General features: G+C 42.8%; 1 protein-coding gene across 4 annotated transcripts in view; it reads left to right on the top strand.

Moving 5' to 3' along the window:
• Nucleotides 1–22,883, top strand: part of CTDSPL (CTD small phosphatase like) — a 97,759-nt gene that overhangs the window by 59,149 nt on the left and 15,727 nt on the right. For 2 of the 4 annotated variants that reach the window (XR_008310193.1, XM_053263826.1), the window contains exons 2-5: nt 1,057–1,211; nt 4,904–4,936; nt 9,946–10,047; nt 18,593–18,649. Coding sequence is in view for 3 of the 4 variants with exons in the window: in XM_053263826.1 (XP_053119801.1) it covers nt 1,057–1,211; nt 4,904–4,936; nt 9,946–10,047; nt 18,593–18,649 (347 nt within the window). In the remaining variant the exon portion in view is untranslated. The remainder of the gene's footprint in view (nt 1–1,056; nt 1,212–4,903; nt 4,937–9,945; nt 10,048–18,592; nt 18,650–22,883) is intronic. The other 2 variants (XM_053263828.1, XM_053263829.1) reach the window with 2 other exon arrangements.

The raw sequence follows: 22,883 nt of genomic DNA, 5'->3' as shown, positions 1-22,883 counted from the left end.
AGCACCACACTGCCCTAAAGTTCAACAGTGTTGGTTTGGAAAGTAACCATGTCATTCACTGACCTGTGTGATTCTCGATTCGGTATGTTACTATTCCTGGAATGAGAATCCAGCCACACTGCAATAGCTTGTTTGAAACGGTGTGTATAAAGAAGTAGTTGAAATTTTTAAGAGAAAGGGAATGTGCTACTGAGGCCTCCTTTGGACACCACCTTTTTGGTAGCCATTAAAAATGCAAGAGTTACTTGTGCCTCTGCATGTCCTGTTTAAAAGAAACAAACTTTAATTACCAACACATGCATTCTGAAGGTCATCAAAAAGCCTACAACCAAGAGCTCATTTCACATCCCAGATGTGACCATGGTGTGATCTGGGTAAGCAACTGGGATTACAGCCAAGATCAAAAGAATCAGCAAATTGGTTCTGCAAGCCTGTGAAGGTTTTAAACTTGTTTTCCTCAAACAGCAGTGCTACGTGGCAAGCTCATCTGAGTGTAGGAAGCAGTTTGTGATATGGCATGGGAGTCAGCTAAGCAAAGTTCTACTGAGCTAGCTATAAAGGAGTGCAAGCTGTTCTTGTATATTGGTTGACGCCCTGAGCTGGTGATTCCTGGATTTTGTTACCATCATTTTAAGAAACCCCTAGGCTACGTCACCCTCTGTGTACATAATATGTGAAGTGGCTCTAAGAATCTATGCAGCAAAAGGAATGAACTTCAGGAAATCCAGTTATGTATGGCCCTCTGGAATGCACTACTGTACATTGCATGTAGTTATTACCATGTACTTTAATGTGAATACCAGAAGCCTCCATGGGAAGACGCAACAGCAACATAACTCCTCCTAGTTGATTTAAAAGCAGTACACTACTTCACAAGTAGAAAAGCTTTATGTATAGAGAAATCCTTTGCTCCGTAGAAATAGAGTGAATTGTCAAATGGAATGCCTTTGTTTTCAGTGCTGATGTTTTAAAGCAATATTGATTTTTATGTGGAATAACTGCTCTCTCAAAGTTCAGCAAATATTTACGCTTAGTTTTAAATGTTTTCCCTTACAGCGTCCCAATGTAATCTCAGTTTGAAAAAGCAGAGGAGTCGAAGCATCTTCAGCACTTTATTCTGCTGCTTTCGTGACTACAATGTTGAGCCACCATCTCCCAACAGCACCAATGTCCTTCCTCCACTGGTGGAAGAGAATGGCGGACTTCAGAAGGTTTGTATCCTTTTGCTCTTGATTTATTTTTTTGTTCTGGTTGACTTGGTTTTGGAGCTGTGTGAACAGATCTAAAATTTACAAATTGTGCTTGGTTCTGCCTGTGCTCCCTCTCTGTGTTAAAAATGCTGATACATAATTATGAGTATATCAGTATAGTTTCTTGGAGGGAATAACACTAAACATTCAAGCCACTAGATCAAACAGTTCTCTTTTGTCTTCAAAATAGAATTGCAGTTTATGCACAGGGTACTGAAGTTGTTGAAGAATATAATCTCTCTACCTACTGGATGGCAAACATAATTTATAGATAGTGGCTGGCATGCTACACAAGGGTGCATTGGTCCAGTAATGTGTGCCTAAGTTGTGCAAGTGATTTACACAAGAATAAGCCCATTCTTTTCAGTGATCTCATTCTTGTGCACAAGTTGCACACATGCAATGTAACTGGACTGACGTAGTACCCATGTGTGGTATGAAGACCAGTGTCTTCATTGATTCAAAGATCCCTTCTTCTCATTTTCCTGATTTGGTCTAATCATGGTTTGCCATAACATCAGGCAGCCTTAACCAAGAATTGCCTCCAAACCATGGCTTGCAAACCCTTTGAACCATCGTTTGGAAGCAATTCCTGGTTAGGGCTAAATTTAGTTTGGCTTATTCAGACATTGTGGCATGCTGTGATTAGAGCAAACTGGGAAAGAGAAGAAGGGAGGGGACATGCAACCACATGGGTGTTTTTGATTATCAGACTTCAGTTTCGTTACTGGGCACTGTGGCATCTGAACTGGGCCTTAATATTATGGGATTGGGTCCTTCATACTTCACCCATGAAATCAATTGTCTTCCCACGATTACCTTCTTCAAATGAAAGGAGTTGTAGACCACTTCTTAAATGTTCCTCCTTGAAATATTGGCTGAAGGGGTGGCACAAAGGTAGTTTTTGAGTGGCACAAAGGTAGTTAGAGATCCAAAGTGGCATTTCTTAACTCTTACATGAGATGAGCTGGTAATTGATCAATAGACAACAGTTGTTGCATAGCAGTTGGAACCTTCAAGCTGGAAGTCATGGAGGAAGCCATGGAGGACCGCACCTCACTGCTGCGTCTTGGAAACACAGAGCCGTGCTGAGGCAGTAAATCAGAAGATGAGGTTCCCCACATGCAGTGCAGCTTCCTCTCTGACTTTCCTTAAAATTGGAAGACAAGGGAGTGTGAATGTTATGAGATACTTCAGGGAGGTCTCCTTGTATTTGTGGGTTTCTGCTGCCAACCACCACCCATACTCACAGCTAGCTCAATGACAGGATGTCAAGTTATAGATGACTTCTCTCTAGCTAGCTGAGCATGGTCGTGGTGATATCTGTACTCTTGTCTCAGTAGTGGGCCCATGCTTGCTTTTACTTCCCACAGGCATCCAAACAATTGCCTATCTACCAAGCTGGGCTACAAACATTTGTCTATGCATCTGATTCTCTTCCCCGGGCCCCAAACCCTACACACACCTCAACTACTCCCATGCCAAATCCCAAGCCTAGCTTAGGCTTTGAGTTTAACAAGCAGTTTCAGGGTTATAAGGCAGCAGCTTCTAATGAGGAAATCTACATGCAGAACTAGGTTGTGTACCCTTTTGGACCATGATGCCCACCTTCACTGTCTGACTGTGATGCAGACAGAAGCCTGAAGCCTGGCTGTGTTGGCTGAAGGACAGAAGGGTAGTAGTCCTGCAGGCTTCTGTTAGTTACGTATGGAAAGAAGCAAAACCAGGGGTGGGGGTTAGCCCTTCCCAGAGAGTGGTAGACCCAAGTGCAGATGATAAAGTGGGGGCAATCTGCTGGCTGATGACAATATCTTAAATAGAACTTGTCACAGGCATAGCAAAGCTGGATTGGGCCCTGGAACTAAAAGAGAAGATGGGCTCCTCCCCACTCCCATCTTCTTTGGAGAGGCAGGTGGCAAAGAGCAAACTGTCACTCAGCTGGTCAGCCCCATCTCTCTTGGGGGCCTGGAGACATTTGTCCTTGTTCAGTTGTAGCTATATCACTTCCTCACAGCTCAAGTTTATGGCAGTGGAGCTTGCAGATTTTCCCCCTGTCCATTAACCCTCTCGGGTAGGGAGCAGAAAGGTACAATTTGCCATTCTGCTTGCTTAATTCCTATCTTTGTTAGATGAAGAGGTGAATTGATGCAGACGGCCTTGTTGGTTCATTGTAACGATCCTAGGTCATCGCACAGGGGTATTACTATGCTCCAAGATATTGATAATTCAGGAATGGGAGTAAAATAACAACAATGTGTTGCTATGCGTCTTCGGGACAACCTTAAAAATAGCAATATCAAAGCTGTGAAACAAATTGCAGGGCTAGAAGGTTGAAGTGGGCAAAATAAAATACTGACTTCATAGCAGTAGCTTCAGCTCCTCAGAAGAGGACCACAGTTTGGAGGAAGAGTATCCACTTCACAGGCAGAAGTTCACAGGTTCAATCCCTGATACCTTCCGGTAGGGGTGGGAAAAACCCCTGCCTCAAACTCTGGAGAGCTGCTGCCAGTCAGTCTAGACAATACTGAGCTCAATGGACCAGTGGTCTGGCTCTGTATAAGCCAGCTGTCTGTGTACCTAAAAACATTGAAACCAATGCCACTGGAAGTGTACTGAGAAAAGTTGAATGGTGTTATAGTAACTGCTTAAACATACTTGGGAGTTTTAGATTGCAGTAAAATAGACTGTATGGCAAAGCGAAGAAGTCGCTCGCTGCTCACCAAAGCTCAGCCTTAAGACAATGGAAAGAGAAGTGTCTTTTCTTTATTCCTGAATAATCATGGCCAACCCTGCACACAGCAGAACCTGAGGGATGTGTTTCCAAGTCACAGGCTATCACAGGAATGCTCAAACACACACACACAAACCCATCTGTCATTGTAAGGTCCATAGATAAGACTCGTGTTCTCCAGTGTCCCCATATCCAACAGTACAATGACACCATTTTATATCCATCAAGCACTGGTTCTGTTCAATCAGAAGGACTCTTGCTTAGCACCTTAAACCCAGTGGAGGTGGCAAAGCTGCATTTTGAGTGTCCCATGCTGAGTACTGTGTTAAGGCTGTACAGTAGGTATTTTGTGTCTTTGTGGTTTTGTGTTTCAGTGGTGTGAAATGCCTTATATTTATAAGTTCTTAAGAAAAGTGGTGGTTGCTTAGTGGGCTGGTTCAGATGAGACGCAGAACTTTTGTGAGTCAGGCTATTTCTATCAATTGGAAATATGACTAAGTTGCATATAAGACCACCAATTGCTTTGGATGCTAATTTGTGTCAGCTCATTTTGTTCTTAAAAAGTTTTCTATACTGCAATTGCTAAGGATCTTTGCATCACATACATTTACCAGTCCCACCCCCCCACACACAAATTAAGCTGCTTTCAGACAATACCCACTGTGAATATAGGAATTACCAGCAAGGGATCTACCAGCTTGCAATTCTTTTAAAATCATGTAAATCCTTTTATTGTGCTAACTGACCTTAGTTGCTGTAGTGCAGAGTCCTCTTTTTGTTTGCCTAGTTTCTTGAACACCTTTTTGTGTTTCTGTTGGAATAGTTTCAGTACTACCATAAATCAGATACTTAATTCCCTTTCTGTTCTATTCTTTTGAAAGACCATATTCTTACAGTAACTTTTTTTTCCTTTTCCCCCCAGGGTGACCAGATGCAGGTCATTCCCATACCAAGTGTATGTATTTTTCTTTGATTTTCACAATTTTTGAATTTTCTTATTTTTGGTTGGTTGATCTTACATAGAGTCTAATGGATGTGTTTTATGTTTTGTACTGTTGGGCTATTCCTTTTTACTAACAAGTTTTCTAAGGAGGGTGTGGAATTGCAGTTGTGTAGTTGGCACATGCAAATATACTATATTTATAAGGACCAAAGGAAATATGTAAAGTTATTTTCTCTTTCTAAAAGTGTTGCAGCAAAACGAACATTAACTGATTTATGTGAGAACAAAATAATAGGTACCATGTCTTTAGCACCCTTATAGGGGTGCGCGCAATTCGGATTTTTGGTGTTTGGATTCAGATCCTAATCGAAACACCCCCAAATCGTTTTTGGGTCTGAATCTGACCCATCTGAATTACCCCAGATTTGATTCAGATCCGAATTAATCCTAATCCAAATCTGAATCAATTCGGATCAAAAAAACTGGTCCCAGGGCCAAAAGAGTGGGACCTGAAATTCAAGAAGACGTCAGATCAGAGCTTTTTGCATTGAAGTCAATGGGAGGCCAAAAGGAGGGAAATTCAAGTAGACATCAGAACTCAAAATGGAGGAGGAAGAAGAACTTTTTCAATCACAAAATGGAGTGCCAAAATTACAAATTATTCGGTGCCAAAACGGGGGTGATTTGTTTCGGCCCCAAAACATTTTGGGAGGGCCGGAGGGTGATTCGTTTCAGCAACGAATCACCCGAAACAGGCAGTTTCGGGTACAGATCATTCTGTACCCGAAACGTTTCACACATCCTTATAGCAAGAGTGGGCCAGATGTTTCGGTGTCTGTGGTAGACCTCTGGGTGATTTACAATGGATCAGCAAGATTTTGACTCCCAATTGTTGAACAGCATCAACTAAATAGCTTTTTCAAAATTGGCCTTCTAAAAAATAGAAAACTTCAAAAGAAACCAGGAGTAGATTTTTTGTGATAAAGGACCGTGAGCTCAGTTCTGCTACTAAAAACAAATATGTGAGCTGAGCATATGCTCCAGTACCCTGTGTTTTAATTTTGTCCGCTACCCTGAGCCTACTGTTTAAATGAAGACACTATTCTGCATCTGGTTCCTGTTATTGGACCTCGGGGTTCTAGAAAGGAGAAAAGTCTGTCTGCCTGTGCCTAGTGTACAGAGTAGGATTTGCATTCTGTTGCAGCCAAAGAAAATCCAGCTTTTCTGTCTTGCTATTTTAGTCTTATTTCACATACCGGTATCAGACATATATTTTTCTAGAATGATAAGTGGCCAGGAGTTTCTCAGTCTCATCTGGTCTGAGATGAATTTTTCCATCCTACATCTCCCCCCCTCCCCACTGCCCCAATTTTCTTTCTTTTGGGCGTTCCTTTGACCTGCTTCTGGGAGCCACATAGTAGTTCCTTGTAATGCTGCCAAGGGGTGCATGCAACCAGTTTGAGAGCTGATTGCCTGCACTGTCCTTGCAATATATGGAAGCAACTATTACCTGTCCCAACTACTCTACATTTTTCATCAGTTGCATGGTAGAAATCTCCTCGCAGTGACCCTGTGGTTGCAACACAACTACTAAATCTTCACATACAGTTTCTCTAGCCTCTGACTATACATGCAGAGACACAAAAACTACATGTTAAAGATAAATGATTGAAGCAGAATACTGTATTTTGCATAGCAAGAGGCCTTGTTCAGCTGGCAGACTTACTGTGGTGTGTTACATTGCAGTGTCTGCCAGGACAAAAGGCAGTTCATCTCCAAAGTACACCTACAAACACTTGACGGCTACCAGGCAGTGGAGGCCTTGCAATGTAGATAGATATTACATGCACTGGGTTTTCAAAAGTACGATTCTACCATGAATCAGGCATTTGTGTAACTATCCCTCGCCTGTTTTCAGCTTGAAACTCTTGCATGTTATCTGCTTTTCAGTTCATTACACCCTATTTATTTTCTGTTCTCGCTCATCCTCCCTTTCCTCTGTTTTATAGTCCCGTGCTGAATCCCTCCCTTAGAGCCATTTCACACATTGCACAGTGCAGGAAACCCAAGTTTGCCAGCAGTGCTTCAGTTGAAGAGGAGCTGCCGCTAGCCCCAGCTCACTGAAGCCCTGCCCCAAACCCTGGAGTGCCCCCAACAGTCAGAGGAGACCGTCCTGAGAGAGATGCAAAAGGGTCTGATTCAGTACAAGGCAATTTCATATGTTCAAAAGTGTAACTCTTGAAGTGGTCCGCTAACTTTTAGCCAACTGTTTAGGATTATTGGAGTTTATTTCTAGTTTAAGAATTCAGTTGCCCTCATGGGGAAATGGCCACCTAATGGCGCAGCGGGGAAATGCTTGACTAACAAGCAGAAGGTTGCTGGTTCGAATCCCCGCTGGTACTATATCGGGCAGCAGCGATATAGGAAGATACTGAAAGGCATCATCTCATATTGCGCAGGAGGAGGCAATGGTAAACCCCTCCTGTATTCTACCAGAAGACAACCACAGTGGGCTGTGGTTGTGGGCTGTGGGCACCAGGAGTCGAAATTGACTTGACAGTACACTTTACTTTACATGAGGAAACAACAACAAGTGTTTATATACCGCTTTTCAACAAAAGTTTCCAAAGTGGTTTACATAAAGAAATAATAAATAAGATGGCTCCCTGTCCCCGAAGGGCTCACAATCTGAAAAGAAACATAAGGCAGAAACCAGCAACAGTCACTGGAGGGGTGCTGTGCTGGGGGTGGTTAGGGCCAGTTACTCTCCCCCTGCTCAATAAAGAGAATCACCACGTTAAAAAGGTGGGATCACTCTTTGCCCAGTTAGCTGGGGTCACAATCAGAGTAGATCAGAATAGGCCAAGGTCCATCCAGTCCAGCATCTTGCCTCGCACAGCAGCTGATCAGGTGCACTTGGGAAGCCTGCAAGTGGGGAGAAAGAGGGAAACTGCACCCTCCCCTGGAGCTCCCTCGGATCCTGATGGAAGTGTATAGGTACCAAGGCTGGTAGCCTCCTAGAGATGCCTCCCATTTCTGTTTCTCCTGACCTGAGCTGGCAAGCTTCTAAAGTGCAGAACACTAATTCTGATTTAAACTGCTAGATAACGGAAGATGGCTCACTGGGCACACAGTTACCATGAGCAGGTGCCAACATTGGTTTCCCACATTACCCATTTACAGCACAGAATTGAGTTTGCGCATTCTTCCCATGTTTAAAAATGGCCTCTGAGAGATGGATATTTGTCTGTCTGGAAGGCAATAATCTGTATAAGCCATTCCCCTGTGCTGTTTGTAGACATGGGAGTATCTTGTAAGGTGCGTCACAGTGTAGCTCCTATGTCATAAATACATTCAGGAAGCAACCAGAGGCCTTCAGCTTCTACTAATACAGCTGCTTTCCTCGTGCATATGAATAAAGACGTTAAGACTGACACGCAGTTTGTATTAAAAGTCATTGGGGAGCAAGTGTCCATTTCAGTCCATATGTGATTTGAGTCATGTAAGAACATGGTGCATGATATAAATGTGTACTAGTACTAGTGATGGGCAGCACTTTTGTAGGGTTCAGTCTTCAGCTTGAAATTTTTCACGCGGGGGGGGGGCGGGCCAGCGGGGCAGAGCTTCCAGAAAAACGTAAGGCACTCCTTTTGCAGAAATAAGGCCCGCTAAGAGAGGGCAAGTAAGATCATGTTGCATATCACCTTTTTTTAATGTTACCTGTCCATTATTATCTCCTCCCCCCCTTCACCAAAGTAGGGCAACCTTTTGCACATAAGCCAAAGGACTTCATAAAACAAGCTCCCTAGCTCCCAGTCTGGCCTCTGCAGTAGCGTGCATGTGTGCACGTGTCTGTGTGTTGACTCTGTGGTACCGAAGCGGGTGCAGCTGATGGATCCTCAGAGAGATTACAACCCCCTGCTTGTTATCTTCTGGCTCCAGTTTGAGTTTGGATGCCCTTTTCCCCACTCACACGCTCTTCAGAATAAAGTAACTGCTTAAATATTTAGGGGACATGTGCCATGGAACTCCACATTAGGGTTTCCAAATCATTCTGATCTGATAGGTTTTCTTTATCAAACTTTTCTCTTATTAGTCCAATACAGGAGAACACAGTTATCCATGGGCGGGGGGGATAGCAAAACCATGGCTAACAGGGTATTAGGGCTATGGGACTGGGGTGGGGGATAGGTCCCCTAACCAGAGAAAAATGAGCAAAAAAGGGCAGAAAGTGGGGGAAATGGGGGAGGGTGCCCTACCGTGCTCTGTATTCCCAGCTGTCCAGCAGTGCTCCCCAAACACTGCAGTTTTTGCCCCCCCCCGCTGAAAAATCACATTTTTTTGCTTTTTTTTTTTTAAGAGCAGGAAATGGCTCCCTTACTTAAAATGGCAAGCAGAAAGTGGGGGAAATTGGGCAGGGGAGTACCCTACTGTGCTGTGTGTATCCAGCTGTCCAGCAATACCCCCCAATGCTGTAATTTTTGTTTGTTTTCATGAAAAATTGTGGTTCGTTTTTGTTTTTACAAAAACAGTCCAGAAAATGGTTCCCATGCTTAAAATGGCAGGCGGAAATGACCTTGGAGGTCACTTCCACCCACCCGCGGATACGCAAGTCTTAATCCTTTAGTTCCCAATTTTTCACACATATATCGGGTTCAGGTGGCAGTTACCTGACCATGGATGCCGGGTCTGTGATTAGCGAGGTTTGCCTATACCATCATCAGCTATGGGATACATGCTTGGGAAGATAGTGGAGGACTCTGTACTGCCAAGGTCTATGCCTGAAGAAGTTCTTGTTCCTCTTGAGGTTCTCTTTGTATTCCTGTGCTATTCACCTCTAGGATATTTCATAGCAAGAGGGAATACTGGTTTCTGTGGATTTTATAGCAAGCCATGTATGAACTGCACAAAAGTCGACTTCTGGTTGAACTGAACACCTAAACCTTTTCATCTAAGTAATTTAAGTACTAAGTAGGGCTAAGACTCTAACATCTCATGGTGTTCCTATGTTTTCTGTTTAGCCACCAGCTAAATACCTCCTCCCAGAAATGACAATATCAGATTATGGGAAGAAATGTGTGGTCATTGATCTAGATGAAACACTAGTGCACAGTTCGTTTAAGGTATGTATGTACATGTGTGTGTATATATATATATTCTGCAGTCTTTGTGACTGGCTGATATGCCTTAGAATGCCTATATCAGCCATAATTGTCTGAACACATACAATCCTACTAAATTTCCTGAAAGATGCCTTTGAAAAAGTAAGCATTAGAATCCCACAGTGGACGGACTTGTTGGGAAGTGGGGGCACCTTCAGTTCAATGTTCATTGATTAGAGGCCACAGTACTAAATAGTATTTCTACATGTGTGAATAACCATCACAGAGAGAACTTCTGTATTGTCTCAGAACACCATACTTTTCAGTGGAGCCTGTTTACAAATGCAACTGCAAGTCATCAAGAGTTCAGTAGTCAAGTAATGACTACATGCAGGTGTGAACCACTCTGATTTTCCTCTACTTGTGAGAGAAGGGAAGGGAAAGCTCTTGCTTCCAGGTTCAAGTAAAGCACAGTTCTGTCCTACATACAAGCTCGGAACTGTTTATTCCAAACCACATTTAGGGAGCAAACCAGGATCTAAAACTATGGTTTAATCCTGATTTGTCTTCCCTGACTAGTTTTAAAGTAAGCCATAGTTCCCTGAGTTTGTGTATAGTGCAGAACTGTGATTCACTTCAACATGAAAGTAAAAGCTTTTCCTCTTCTCCTTATGCATGAGGGAGGAAGGAGCATATACGTTTCCTGTTACATCTGAACGGAGTCTCTGTATTTAAATTGAATAACTTCAGAGGGCAGTTGGAGTGAGAAGCTATATAATAGGAGTTATTAATAAATCTGCCTATTTCTGAGGATCTGAGTAAGGGCTACATCTGTGTGTTAACAAAAGTCTTTTTTTAGCCTACTTTCCAGTAGGGTTATGAGATCACCCAGCTTTCTTTGTGTGTCCCCGTCCTTGTGTCCTCCCCTATCAACTTTGCAATGCCTAGACCAATATGAACCAAATCGAGTACAGTTCTATGGACACCTCAACGGTGTAGTTTGTGATGTCATCCATCCCAATCCAAGATGGCGGACGCGTGAACTTTTGAGGTGCAAGTGGGTTAACTTGTGAACCGCCTAACCGATTTGAACCACATTTGCTACAGCTGTAGGGACACATAGGGATGCCCAAATGGCATGGTGTGTGATGATATCATCCACTTCAGTTCAAGCTGGCGGCCGTCTGAACATCTGAGGCTCAAGCGGGCTAATTTGTGAACTGTCTAACCGATTTGAACCAAATTTGGTACAGTTGTAGTGAGTGACACACAGGGTCACCTCAATGGTGGAGTTTGTAAAGATGTCATCCACTTTGATCCAAGATGGCGGACACATGAACATTTGAGGTGCAAGAGATTTAACTTGTGGACCTCAGTTTGAATCAAATATAGTCCAGTTGTAGAGACAGTGAAAGGAAAGTAGGTTTAGTTCTTACTAGAACAACTTGGGGTTTTTTTAATAGGCACTGGTTCATTTTAAGTACTCTGGTACATTTACTTTGTAATTTGTACATGTATTTTGTATTAACATTAGGACTAAAGTGAACTGCACTATCCTGTCCAAAACCTGGCACTATCATATACATACATATGACCACCTTAGCTCAACTCATTTTTGTTGGAGATGGAGTTCCAGGGCATCAGCCTTTTGCATCAACTATCCTAATGACCACCAGGGGTATTGGGAGTAGAGGTAGCTAGTGAGGGTCTCCTTTACCTGTCCCTGCTTTCCTCTATTCCCTAACCCCTGCTTTGACTCCTCAGGTACTTCCTGTAGTGAGTCAGTCCTCTTCCTTTTCTCCTAGAGAGAAGATGGAAACATCTCTCTCTCCCTACCTATCGGCAACTGATAGACAGGATAGGTCTTTCCTATCTCAAATGTAAAGGTAAAGTGTGCTGTCGAGTCGATGTCAACTCCTGGCGACCACAGAACCCTGTGGTTTTTCTTTGTACTTCATCAATAAATCAATTTAGTTTAGACTCTACAGTGATCTCCCTGCATATTCCTTAAATAGCTGCAACAACTAAACTCTGTACTCTGTAACTGTAGTGGTAGCTTCCTTGGTGCTTTGTTAAATAATCACAAACCCCAACAATTTCAAGCATCCGATGAACTTGGCTACTGTCTAGGAAAGCTTGTACCAAATAAATGAGTATTGTGTGCCAAGCCTCTACAACTTCTGACTTGGCTTGATGAGCCAACCATTTGTTTCCAGACCCCAGTAAGGCTTTCCCCTTCCTGCTGAATAGGGGCAAAATATGTATCCCATTTGTATCTGGTGCCTGGTGAGGTTGTACAAGGGAGGAGAGATGGGCAAAGGTATGTGTGCCTGTGGAACTCTTTTCCTCCAGCCCCTGAGACGGATGCATAGGCCTAGCACAAGACACATTCAGGTGACATTTTAAAAGGGGCAATTTGTGCCAGCTGGGACTTTTACACACAGCAGGCTTTACTGCAAACTCGAAGTTGTCCCAAAAACCGACTCAAATTGAAGGTTTTTTAACCTTGGATATAAATTGGTCTATACTCTTTAACATGCAGTAGAAAATCCTGAATTGTGTGTGAACTGCTCCCCGATAACTCGCAGGGACATGGGGATAAATCTGGTTGATATGTGAATGTATCCCCTCCATTCTGGAAGAGATGTGAGTTAAAGGGCTTTAAAAGCCCCATGTGGAAAACTTCCTGGTGTTGCTGGTAGCTTCATTTCCATGGCTGGAGTGCACTGGAAGCTTTCCCTGCTGAATACCAGAATAAAATCTCTGGTCACCACTGACAACCTGGTGACCATATCTCTGGACCTCTTTTTGCACTTTTGATAAGAAAAAGAAGCTTGTTTCTGCAGAGGAAGTCCATTATTTGTGGCATCCTTCAAACCTGTCACTTCAGCCAGTGTTTCAGCAGTTGCCAAGGACAACACTGAGTGTGGAATCAGCTTGAATACAATCCATTGCAGCATAAGGACTTTCAGTGGATCAAGCTTACACTATTCATCTTTGCCAGGGAGTTGCACCAAGCCTGAATTAAAAAAACAGAGAGGGGTTTTCAGTGAACAAAAACTCAACCCAAACCTAAAATTCATTGATTTTACCAAAATAAGTAACTGGTTCAATAACTAGGTACTCAGCTTTTAACTGTATGACTGTTTTGTTTTTTCCTTCTCTTCATCCAACTCTTTGCATTTTGTTCGTAAAAGAGTTTAAATAAACTCTTCAGCTCAAATAAACAGTTTAAAAATATTTTCTCCGATTAAATGCTCAGCATGTTCATTTTATAGAGCTGCATTGCAAGTAAACAAGTTTATTATTCTGCATGAAATGTAGGTATAAGTCTGCTCAGAGTTTACGGACTAATTGCCAAACCACTCTCCAGGATAGGGCTGAGAGAGATTCCTGCCTGCAACCTTGGAGAAGCTGCTGCCAGTCTGTGAAGACAATACTGAGCTAGAAAGATCAATGGTCTGACTCAGAATATGGCAGCTTCCTATGTTCATAACAACTGGTCTTGGCATACTTCCTTTCAGTTATAGACACACAACCCTTGGCTTCAAACTTGCATGAAAGGTGTACAGTCCATCTCTTTTAAGGCCTTTGTGTACAAATGCCTTCTTCTTAACTGTATTTCATAGTCAATGTGATTACAGAAAAGTGAAAGATTTTACATTGTGGTACACACTGTAGCACCAGAATGCAAGTTTAACCTTTTAAATACCCTCACAGTGTCCATTCCATACAAATATTTGAATAGTGAGATGTTGTGGACTCTTTCAGAGTTAATTGCCCTTACTTTTGTTGATGGTTTTTTAATAAAAATAGATTATTCATAGCATCACAAAGTCTCTTGAACTTTGCTTTGGAATAAAATAAATATTAGCTATGAAGATGGTCTGAAAGAGCATGAATATTTCAGCCATATTGATAGAAATTCACATCACTTGATACTGCAGTGTAGGACGGGTGCCTACTAGTGATGTCACTTATGGATAAGAGCACTTGCTGCACTGTTTCTTTTGAGAAATAGGAGTTTATAGGCCACAGAAACGTTTGTATGAGCAACTAATACAGCTGGAGTGGTTTATTGGCAATCCTAGCAGCACAGAGAATGGAGGAATAAAACACTTGGAAATCTTGTCTAACCTTTGTTATATTTAGAATCTTTTTCTACCCTGTAAAGATTGAGAAATATCTTTTAAAATTAAAGATGAGATTCCCCTTGTCAAGTACCTCATACTTCTTCCTCTGCCTACCTTACACCTGTATCTCAATTAGAAGTCATTTAGGGTAGGGACCTGTCTCCTCCTCCTCCTTTGTCAAGAGCCATGCACATGGCTGGTGCTGTATAAATAATAGTATTGGACTTTCCTATAGCCTGCTCTTCCCCAGTGCATTGGTGTGAATGGTCTAGCGTACTTCTTATGTCTAGAGCAGATACTTTTTTCATCTGGGACACACAAACCCCGAGGGATACTTTAAAGCCTTGTAGGGGGTATGTGGAACTCTTCCAACTCCCTGTCATGCTGCACTCTTTGCTCCTGATCGGAGGATTCCTCTGACACTAGCTGAGACAACAGGTCTCTCTAGGAGGGGAGGAGTGTCAGGCAACATCACTCCCTCACTGAGCATTAGCCAGCATTTCCCTCACTGCTGAACCAGTCAGGCTGATGCAGGGCTGGGCTGAGTCTGAGCACCCTGCCAGTCATGAGGAGGAAGAGGGAAGGGCAGGGCCAGGACAAGGGTACGCCCTTGTGGAGCCCTGCCCATCGGTCTCCAGAATATGGGAGAAGGAAGGAAGCTACAGCATAGAGTTGGGATTCTATTATTATTTCTTGTTTACACAGACAGACAGGTGTTATTGACTGGTTTGTTTCATCCAGACATCGAGTCCTTCCCAAGGACCTGGGATGGCTGAATTTTATCATCAATACTGTTGGTTATTATAGATATCGTCACAAAATATAGGCTGTTCCCAGTAAAGTTGCTTTTTGTAACTGGCCGATGGTGATTTCTGTGGCCCCTATGGTGTTGAGGTGCTCTTCAAGTTGTTTTGGAATTGCACCTAGGGCACCAATTACCACTGGGATTATTTTGGTCTTCTTCTGCCACAACCTTTCAATTTCAATCTGTAGATCTTTGTATTTTGTGATTTTTTTTTCTATTTCTTTTTCTTCTATTCTGCTATCCCCTGGTATTGCTATGTTGATTATTTTGACTTGTTTTTCTTTCTTCTCGACTACAGTTATAGCTGGTGTATTTTGTGGCAGATGTTTGTTTGTAGTCGGAAGTCCCATAATATTTTTGCATCTTCATTTTCTACAACTTTTTCAATTTTATGGTCCCACCAATTTTTGACTACAGGTAGCTTGGATCGGTCTCCAGAATATGGGAGAAGGAAGGAAGCTACAGCATAGAGTTGGGATTCTATTATTATTTCTTGTTTACACAGTCAGACAGGTGTTATTGACTGGTTTGTTTTATCCAGACATCGAGTCCTTCCCAAGGACCTGGGATGACAGAATTTTATTGTCAATTGTTATAGATATCGTCGCAGAATATAGGCTGTTCCCAGTAAAGCTGCTTTTTGTAACTGGCTGATGGTGATTTCTGTGGCCCCTATGGTGTTGTGGTGCTCTTCAAGGTCTTCTGGAACTGCACCCAGGGCGCCAATTACCACTGGGATTATTTTGGTCTTTTTCTGCCACAGCCTTTCAATTTCAATCTGTAGATCTTTGTATTTTGTGATTTTTTTCTATTTCTTTTTCTTCTATTCTGCTATCCCCTGGTATTGCTATGTTGATTATTTTGACTTGTTTTTCTTTCTTCTCGACTACAGTTATATCTGGTGTATTGTGTGGCAGATGTTTGTTTGTAGTCAGAAGTCCCATAATATTTTTACATCTTCATTTTCTTCAACTTTTTCAATTTTATGGTCCCACCAATATTTGGCTACAGGTAGCTTGTATTTTTTTGCAGATGTTCCAGTGTATCATCCCTGCTACTTTGTCATGCCTTTGTTTGTAGTCAGTCTGTGCGATCTTTTTACAACAGCTGATTAGGTGGTCCACTGTTTCATCTGCTTCTTTACAAAGGCGGCACTTGCTGTTTGTTGTGGATTTTTCTACTTTTGCTCTTATTGCATTTGTTCTTAGTGCCTGTTCTTGTGCAGCCAGTATGAAATCCTCTGTTTCTTTCTTCAAGTTGCCATTCTTAAGCCATTGCCAGGTCTTGGTGATGTCTGATTTTCCACTTATATTGTGCAAATATTGACCATGCATTGGCTTATTTTTCCATTTTTCTGCTCACTTCTTGACTTGTTCTTTCTTGTAGGCCTGCTTTGTTTCATTGGTGTTGAATAGTTTTGCATCATTGACCATTTTAAGTGCATCTTCTTCACTGTCCTTTATATATTCTTCAAGGCCTCTTTTCTCCTCCTCTACTGTTTGATGGACTTGGTGGTGGTGGTGGTGGTGGTATTATTATTATTAATAATTCAATTTCTATACCACCCTTACAAGGGTGGTTTACACAGAGAAATAATAAATAAGATGGATCCCTGTCCCCAAAGGGCTCACAATCTAAAAAGAAACATAAGAGAGACACCAGCAACAGTCACTGGATATACTGTGCTGTGGGTGGATAGGGCCAGTTACTCTCCCCTTGCTAAATAAAGAGAATCACCATGTTAAAATGCGCCTCTTTGCCAAGTTAGCAGGGGTCTTGTCTTGCATCTTATTTCCCATCAACTTTGACAATATTTACTTGGCTTACAAGTAAAAGATCATAATTATTTCATTCAATATAAAATGTGTTGCGGGGAGAGGGAAGGACGGGGAGGGAGATCTAATCGGGTTTAAATGTTTCTTGATTTTAATTGTTTTGTTCTGCATTTTGTTGTGTACTTAGTTAGCTAGTACGTACCGTAGGTAAGGTTTGAGATGAGAATACATTTTTTAAGGCTGAAAACCCCTGGTCTAGAGCATCTGAATAAGATGTTCTAAGTTCTTATTCACTATAACAAAAAAACCAAACGAATAAGCTGAATGTGTGGTTCTGAGTTATGATGCTTCTCAGGAAAACTTGAATGTTTCAAAAGCAATTTCTGTTTGACTTGTAAGCAAACAGTCCTCTCAGGCCTGGCCTTACCCATGTGTCAGAATGAGGGGTGGGAGTCCTCAGGTAGTAGAAATGTGTAGATCAGGGTTTCTTAACCTTGGGCCCCCAGATGAGGTTGGACTACAACTCACATCATCCCCAGACCTGGCCTTTGTGGCTGAGGATGATGGGAGTTGTAGTCCAATAACATCTTGGGGCCCAAGGTTAAGAAACCCTGCTGTAGATAGTATTACTTCAGGCGTCAGGAGGGAGAATTACAGTTTTGAACATGATCCTGTGTTTTCGCTGTGTGGTGTTTACCCTCCCTGCAAGCAGAAAACTAATGGGGATGGGGCTGTAGCTCAGTGGCAGAGCATCCGCTCTGTATGCAGAAGGTCCCAGGTTCAGTCCCTGGCGTCATCTCTAGGTAGGGCTGGGTAAGACTCATACGTAGAACCTTGGAGAGCTGCTGTCAGTCAGTGTCGACAATTCTGAGCTAGATTAGACTGACTGTGTGACTTGGTATAAGGCAGCTTCCTATATAGCTTGGCAGAGAGCATAGTTGTAGCAGTCTTTGCCTCTTCCTAGTAGTGTTGCATGTTAGGGCTACTCTTAGCTAATTAACTACTCCCTTTCCTCTGCAATGTTCCTCCGGATGTCTAGGCAAGATGTCCCAGGGAACATTAACCACAAGCAGATCCACTTGCGTCAGGCAGCAAGCCGGAGCCTTCCTCTTTGCGACTGGATCGGTTTCTGGAGAAAGGCTTCATACTGCAGCTGCTGCTCTTCCATACAGACGATTCTCTTCAAGTTTTGCTTGCAACTCTTCTCAGTTACATCCAGATAAGAGGAAGGGGAAGCCTCCTTACTGCCTCCCCACGCAGCAGTGGAGAAGGAGAAGCCCTTCTTCAAAAGCGAGTTTGTCTGCTTGATAGGAAGAGCTGCAACCTTCTCCACCTAGAAGATCCACTTGTGTGGGAGGCAGGCAGGAGCCTTTCTTTCCCGGCCAGTGTAAACAAACGCATGATGAATGAATGGATCTTGAAAGCCACTATTTCCTTATTGTAAAGCTGAGGGCACACATGTGCAGAAGATTTCAAGTTCCCTCCCTGGCTTCTCCAAGATAGGGCTGAGAGAGAATCCTGCCTGCAAACTTGGAGAAGCCGCTGCCAGTCTGTGAAGACAAGACTGAGCTAGATAGAGCAATGGTCTGACTCAGTATATGGCAGTTTCCTATGTTCCTATGTGTCTGCATGGTACATCTGGCTGTGTGTATTGGGAAGGGATCAGTATGTGGATCACATAATTTTCCAGTTCTTTGGAAATTGTTCTGAAGTTGTTTCCTGTGCCAGTAGTTGCAGACTTCTGCAGATAGCATTGGGAACTGTGCTGTCACTCTCAGTGTTTTCCTTTGTGTGGAGGGGAGAGACTTCTTGTTATCGACTTGTCAAGCTGATCTCATTTTCATTTTCTCTAGCCAATTAGCAATGCCGACTTCATTGTTCCAGTTGAGATTGATGGGACGATACATCAGGTGAGTACAGCTACTGATTTGTCACTAAACGTGTTCCATGGAATTGTAGCATCAAGAACATGTGACTTGCCTTGCTTGTCTGAATGGCTTTTAATATATTGACCTGAAATTTGCCTTGCATTGCCCACTTCAAACTATTTTGAAAAATTCAAAAGCTGTTTCTTCTGAGATAGTGATTCCACAGAGCAGCCTGTCATAACCCCCCCCATTTTTTTTAGTAAAATCAAATGCATAGTATTTGTCAGTGTACCTGCCTCCTCTGTTTCTTTATAAAATGTTTTTGAGCAGTAACTTCTAAACAAATGGTGGTGTTGAGCCCAGAGGGAGGCGGATACAGCTTGGTTTAACAGAACTGGAGTACTGCCTCAAAGATGTAATTTCTGTCATCATGCAACCTCCTAAAATTGAGCTGGGTTTTAGTCTGGCAGTTTCTTCCTTGCATTGCAGTTGGAGCAGTGCTCATTTATGTCCTGCCTTCGGAATGTATCTGTTCATTGCATGCTTGACCGGTGTATTTTACTTGTCAGACTCATGGAGGTAAAAATAGCTTTACAAGTTTTCCCTGAAAACCATTACATCACATTGTAGATGTAAGATTTTGATGTCAAAGTCTTGTGAACTTAGTCCCTGTTGCCTTCCTTTCTCAGTCAGTTATTTGTTGTAAGTCGTAGGATATTTGACTTTGGTATAATATGGAATTGAATTGACCTAGATGAGCACCAGTGGTTGGTTTATATGTGTGTTCAGTGGAGGACTTGAGCAATATTCTGAAGACCCATCACCTCCTATATGAACCTGCTCATTTGTTGAGGTCTGGGGCTCTACTCGCTATGCCCCCACATTTGGAGTAAGGGTGTGCAGCATCGGTTCAGTTTGAACCAGACCAGTCCAACCGGTTCATAAGAAGAGCCCTGCTGGATCAGGCCCAAGGCCCATCTAGTCCAGCATGCTGCTTCACACAGTGGCCCACCAGGTGCCTCTGGAAAGCCCACAGGTAGGAGCTGAGGGCATGCCTTCTCTCCTGCTCTCTCCGAGCTTGAACCAGCTCCCCAGAGAGCGGGGCCAGTCGGAATTCGAACCGGGCCCTGTTCAACCAGTTTGGGATGCTTGTAAAGGGGAATCCGCTAAGCAAAGGGGGATTCCTAGCAACTAAACGGAAGTTCAAAAGAGTGGCAGGGGAGCAGGCGGGAGGGCACCTTATGTGTGGATGTGCAATGGCTCCTCTGGGTCCCACCAGTGCTCCCCCCATCAGTGTGGGCCGGTGGTGGCCTGCGCTGATGGGGGCGGGTTGTGCCAGCTGGGCCTAGAGGAGCTGCCGTCACATGTAAGGTGACCTCCTCCCTATCCCCCCCACCCCTTTGAACCCCCTTTATTTGCTAGAGATTCCCCTTTGCTTACCAGATTCCCCTTTACAAGCATCCTGAACTGGGTCAAGCCAGTTTTACCAGAATAGTTTCAAGGAACCAATTGTAGACTGTTTTCTGAACTGCTGATAAATAACTTTTTAAATATACCACTTTTCAATCCAAAGCTTCTCAAAGCAGTTTACATTAAAGAATAAGATGGTTCTTTGTTGCCACAATCTGAAAAGGAAAACAAGGCAGGCTCTGCCCACAGCCCCTGGAAGGACCTAGAGTTTGAGAGAGGCTGTTGCTCTCCATCTGCTAAAGATGAGAATTCCCACTTTGAAAGGTACCTCTTTGCCCAGTGACTTGGACAGACCATGACTGGTTGATTTTATTGCTGGTTCTCTTTGTTGTATTTGATTAATGGGTTTATATTGATACACTTTCCATTTATTAGAAGCTAGGGTATTTATTTATTAGAATACCTTGAGTGTATTTTGTGGATGGGTGGCATAAAGTGCTTTAAAATTAAATATCCATACTACACTACAGGCTTAAGCTGGATGAGGAGTCATACCCTCCTCCCATGAGATGCTCAGAACGGTAGTTCTGCGACGGGTGCTAGGGATCACTAATAGAAAATTCATAGAGCCTTCACCAAACTACAGTTCCCAGCATTCGTTGGTGGGAACCATCACCATTAAAACCAATAAATGTCTATAGTGTCAATGGGCCATTAATTTCTTACCATCTGCAAATGCTAAACTAGCTTTCATTTCTCTATTCCCTGCCAAGCCAGTCCCCATATGAAGGTAATGTTTTTCAGAAACAAGTGCTGTCATACTTAAAGGTAAAGTGTGCTGTCATTTTGATTTCAACTCCTTGTGCCCACAGAGCCCTGTGGTTGTCTTTAGTAGAATACATGAGGGGTTTACCGTTGCCTCCTCCCACGCAGTATGAGATGATGCCTTTCAGCATCTTCCTATATCGCCGCTGCCCAATATAGGTGTTTCCCATAGTCTGGGAAAAATACTAGCGAGGATTTGAACCTGCAACCTTCTGCTTGTTAGTCAAGCATTTCCCCCACTTAAGGCAACCCTGTCATACTTACAGGATCAAAATTTTCAAAGGCCCGTGTGCAGCAGAAGCCCTCTTTTTAAAAACAGGTCACACTATTTTGTTTGTTCCCCAAAATGTGCAAGGTGGTTCTTGATAATCACAATTTTGTCTTGCTCACTGCAGAGGAGAGTTTGGCTTTTCTTCAGTGGATGTGCAGAAAGAGGTTGCTTGGAGCATTGGGCAGACTGAATGCCCAAACCATCTTCTGCAGTTATTCAACAACTTTCTTTTCCTATTCCACAGCCAGTCCACCCGGCCCTGCCTTCTGCCTTCAGTGTGATCCCTTCCTGCCAGGGGATTCTTCTACATTAGCATCCAAACATATTGATGATATTCATATTGAATATCATATTGATGATATCTAGCAAACCCCTGAAACTTACTGGACCCTGTGAATCTCTGCTATTGAACATTTTTAATAAGGTTTTGTTTTGGGGAGTGGGTATGTGTGTGTGCACACCACTAAATTGCTTTGCACAGGATAAACAATTTCAGTTGCTCCATTTCATCACTGCTTTAAAAGTTGCCATTTTCTAGAATAGGCAGTCCTCTTTTCCTCTGGATCGAGGATGTGTGTGTTTTTGTTTTAAGTTCATGGTGTGTGTCATAGTTTAGGTCATGTAACAAATGTTACTGTGAACATAATCCAAGAATATGCGGCTTTGTGTTGAACTGTAATAGGACTGTTCTAAGAGCCTGTTGAGTTATGCAAAATAACACTAGTGCCTCACTTTCACCTTCTCTTTCGAAAGGTTGTGAGGGGAGGGGACAAGAGAAGTGATTAACATTTCATCTGAATGTTATGTGCATGCCTTTAGTGTGTGGTGACTTTCAACATTCTTTCCCAAAAGGGCAATATTCCTGGAGCTGTTCCTCTGGAAGAGGCTGTAACCTGGTTCAAGTAATCCAGGATAGGCTGTGTGAGTTCTAAATGGCCTATCCTTGATTACTTGCACTGGGAGGTAGCCACAACACCATGAACGAGTCGCCTGGAAGACAAAGATCTGCATTTTTTAGATTGCGAGCCCTTTGGGGACAGGGATCCATCTTATTTATTTATTATTTCTCTGTTTAAACCTCCTTGAGCCATTTTTGGAAGGGCGGTATAGAAATCGAATAAATAAATAAATCTCTCCTCCCGCCTCTCATAGCAAGACAGCTCACAGCCAGAGACATTAGGGGAATGGGCGCTGAGGGTGGCTTGGCTGCATTTCCCTGTATTTCCAAGAATTTCAAGGATCCCACAGAATGGAACTGTATGCTGGTGTAGATATTGTAATATTGTTTTTCTTTCCTCTTCCTTTCATGGTTGCAACACTGTTCCAAGCAGATGTTCATATAATGTTCTAAACATTCCAAATTGTTTAATTGGAGCAAATTCTACAAGTTAATAAATGCTTGTTTTCCTTTTTGCAATCACCTTAAGGCTTAGATCCTTTTTAGTAGCTTTTGTGTACAGTTCTGTTAGCTTTATTTTTTTAAAAATAGCAGTTAATTGTGCTCAATTTTAAAAAAAAGAGAGAGAGAGAAAAGAGCCATGGTTCTGGACGGGAAGAAGAAATGAGTAATGAAAGTTTTCCCCTCTCCCCCGCTCCCCACCCCACCCGCCCAGCAGGCAACAGGAACTGACTTACTAAGGGCAATTCAAGACTGCTGCAGCCAGGCAAGCTGAACAAGGAGCAACTAATTTAGCTATTTTTTTTAAAAGGGCAAAGCTGCTAATTAGAGACCATAGCTCTAAAAAGGCTCAATAGCACTTTGCTAGTCCA

Source organism: Hemicordylus capensis, chromosome 6 (assembly GCF_027244095.1).
Source record: "Hemicordylus capensis ecotype Gifberg chromosome 6, rHemCap1.1.pri, whole genome shotgun sequence".
NCBI lineage: Eukaryota > Metazoa > Chordata > Lepidosauria > Squamata > Cordylidae > Hemicordylus > Hemicordylus capensis.
Note: the sequence above shows the minus strand (reverse complement) of the source record. Positions and strands in the feature narration are given on the sequence as shown.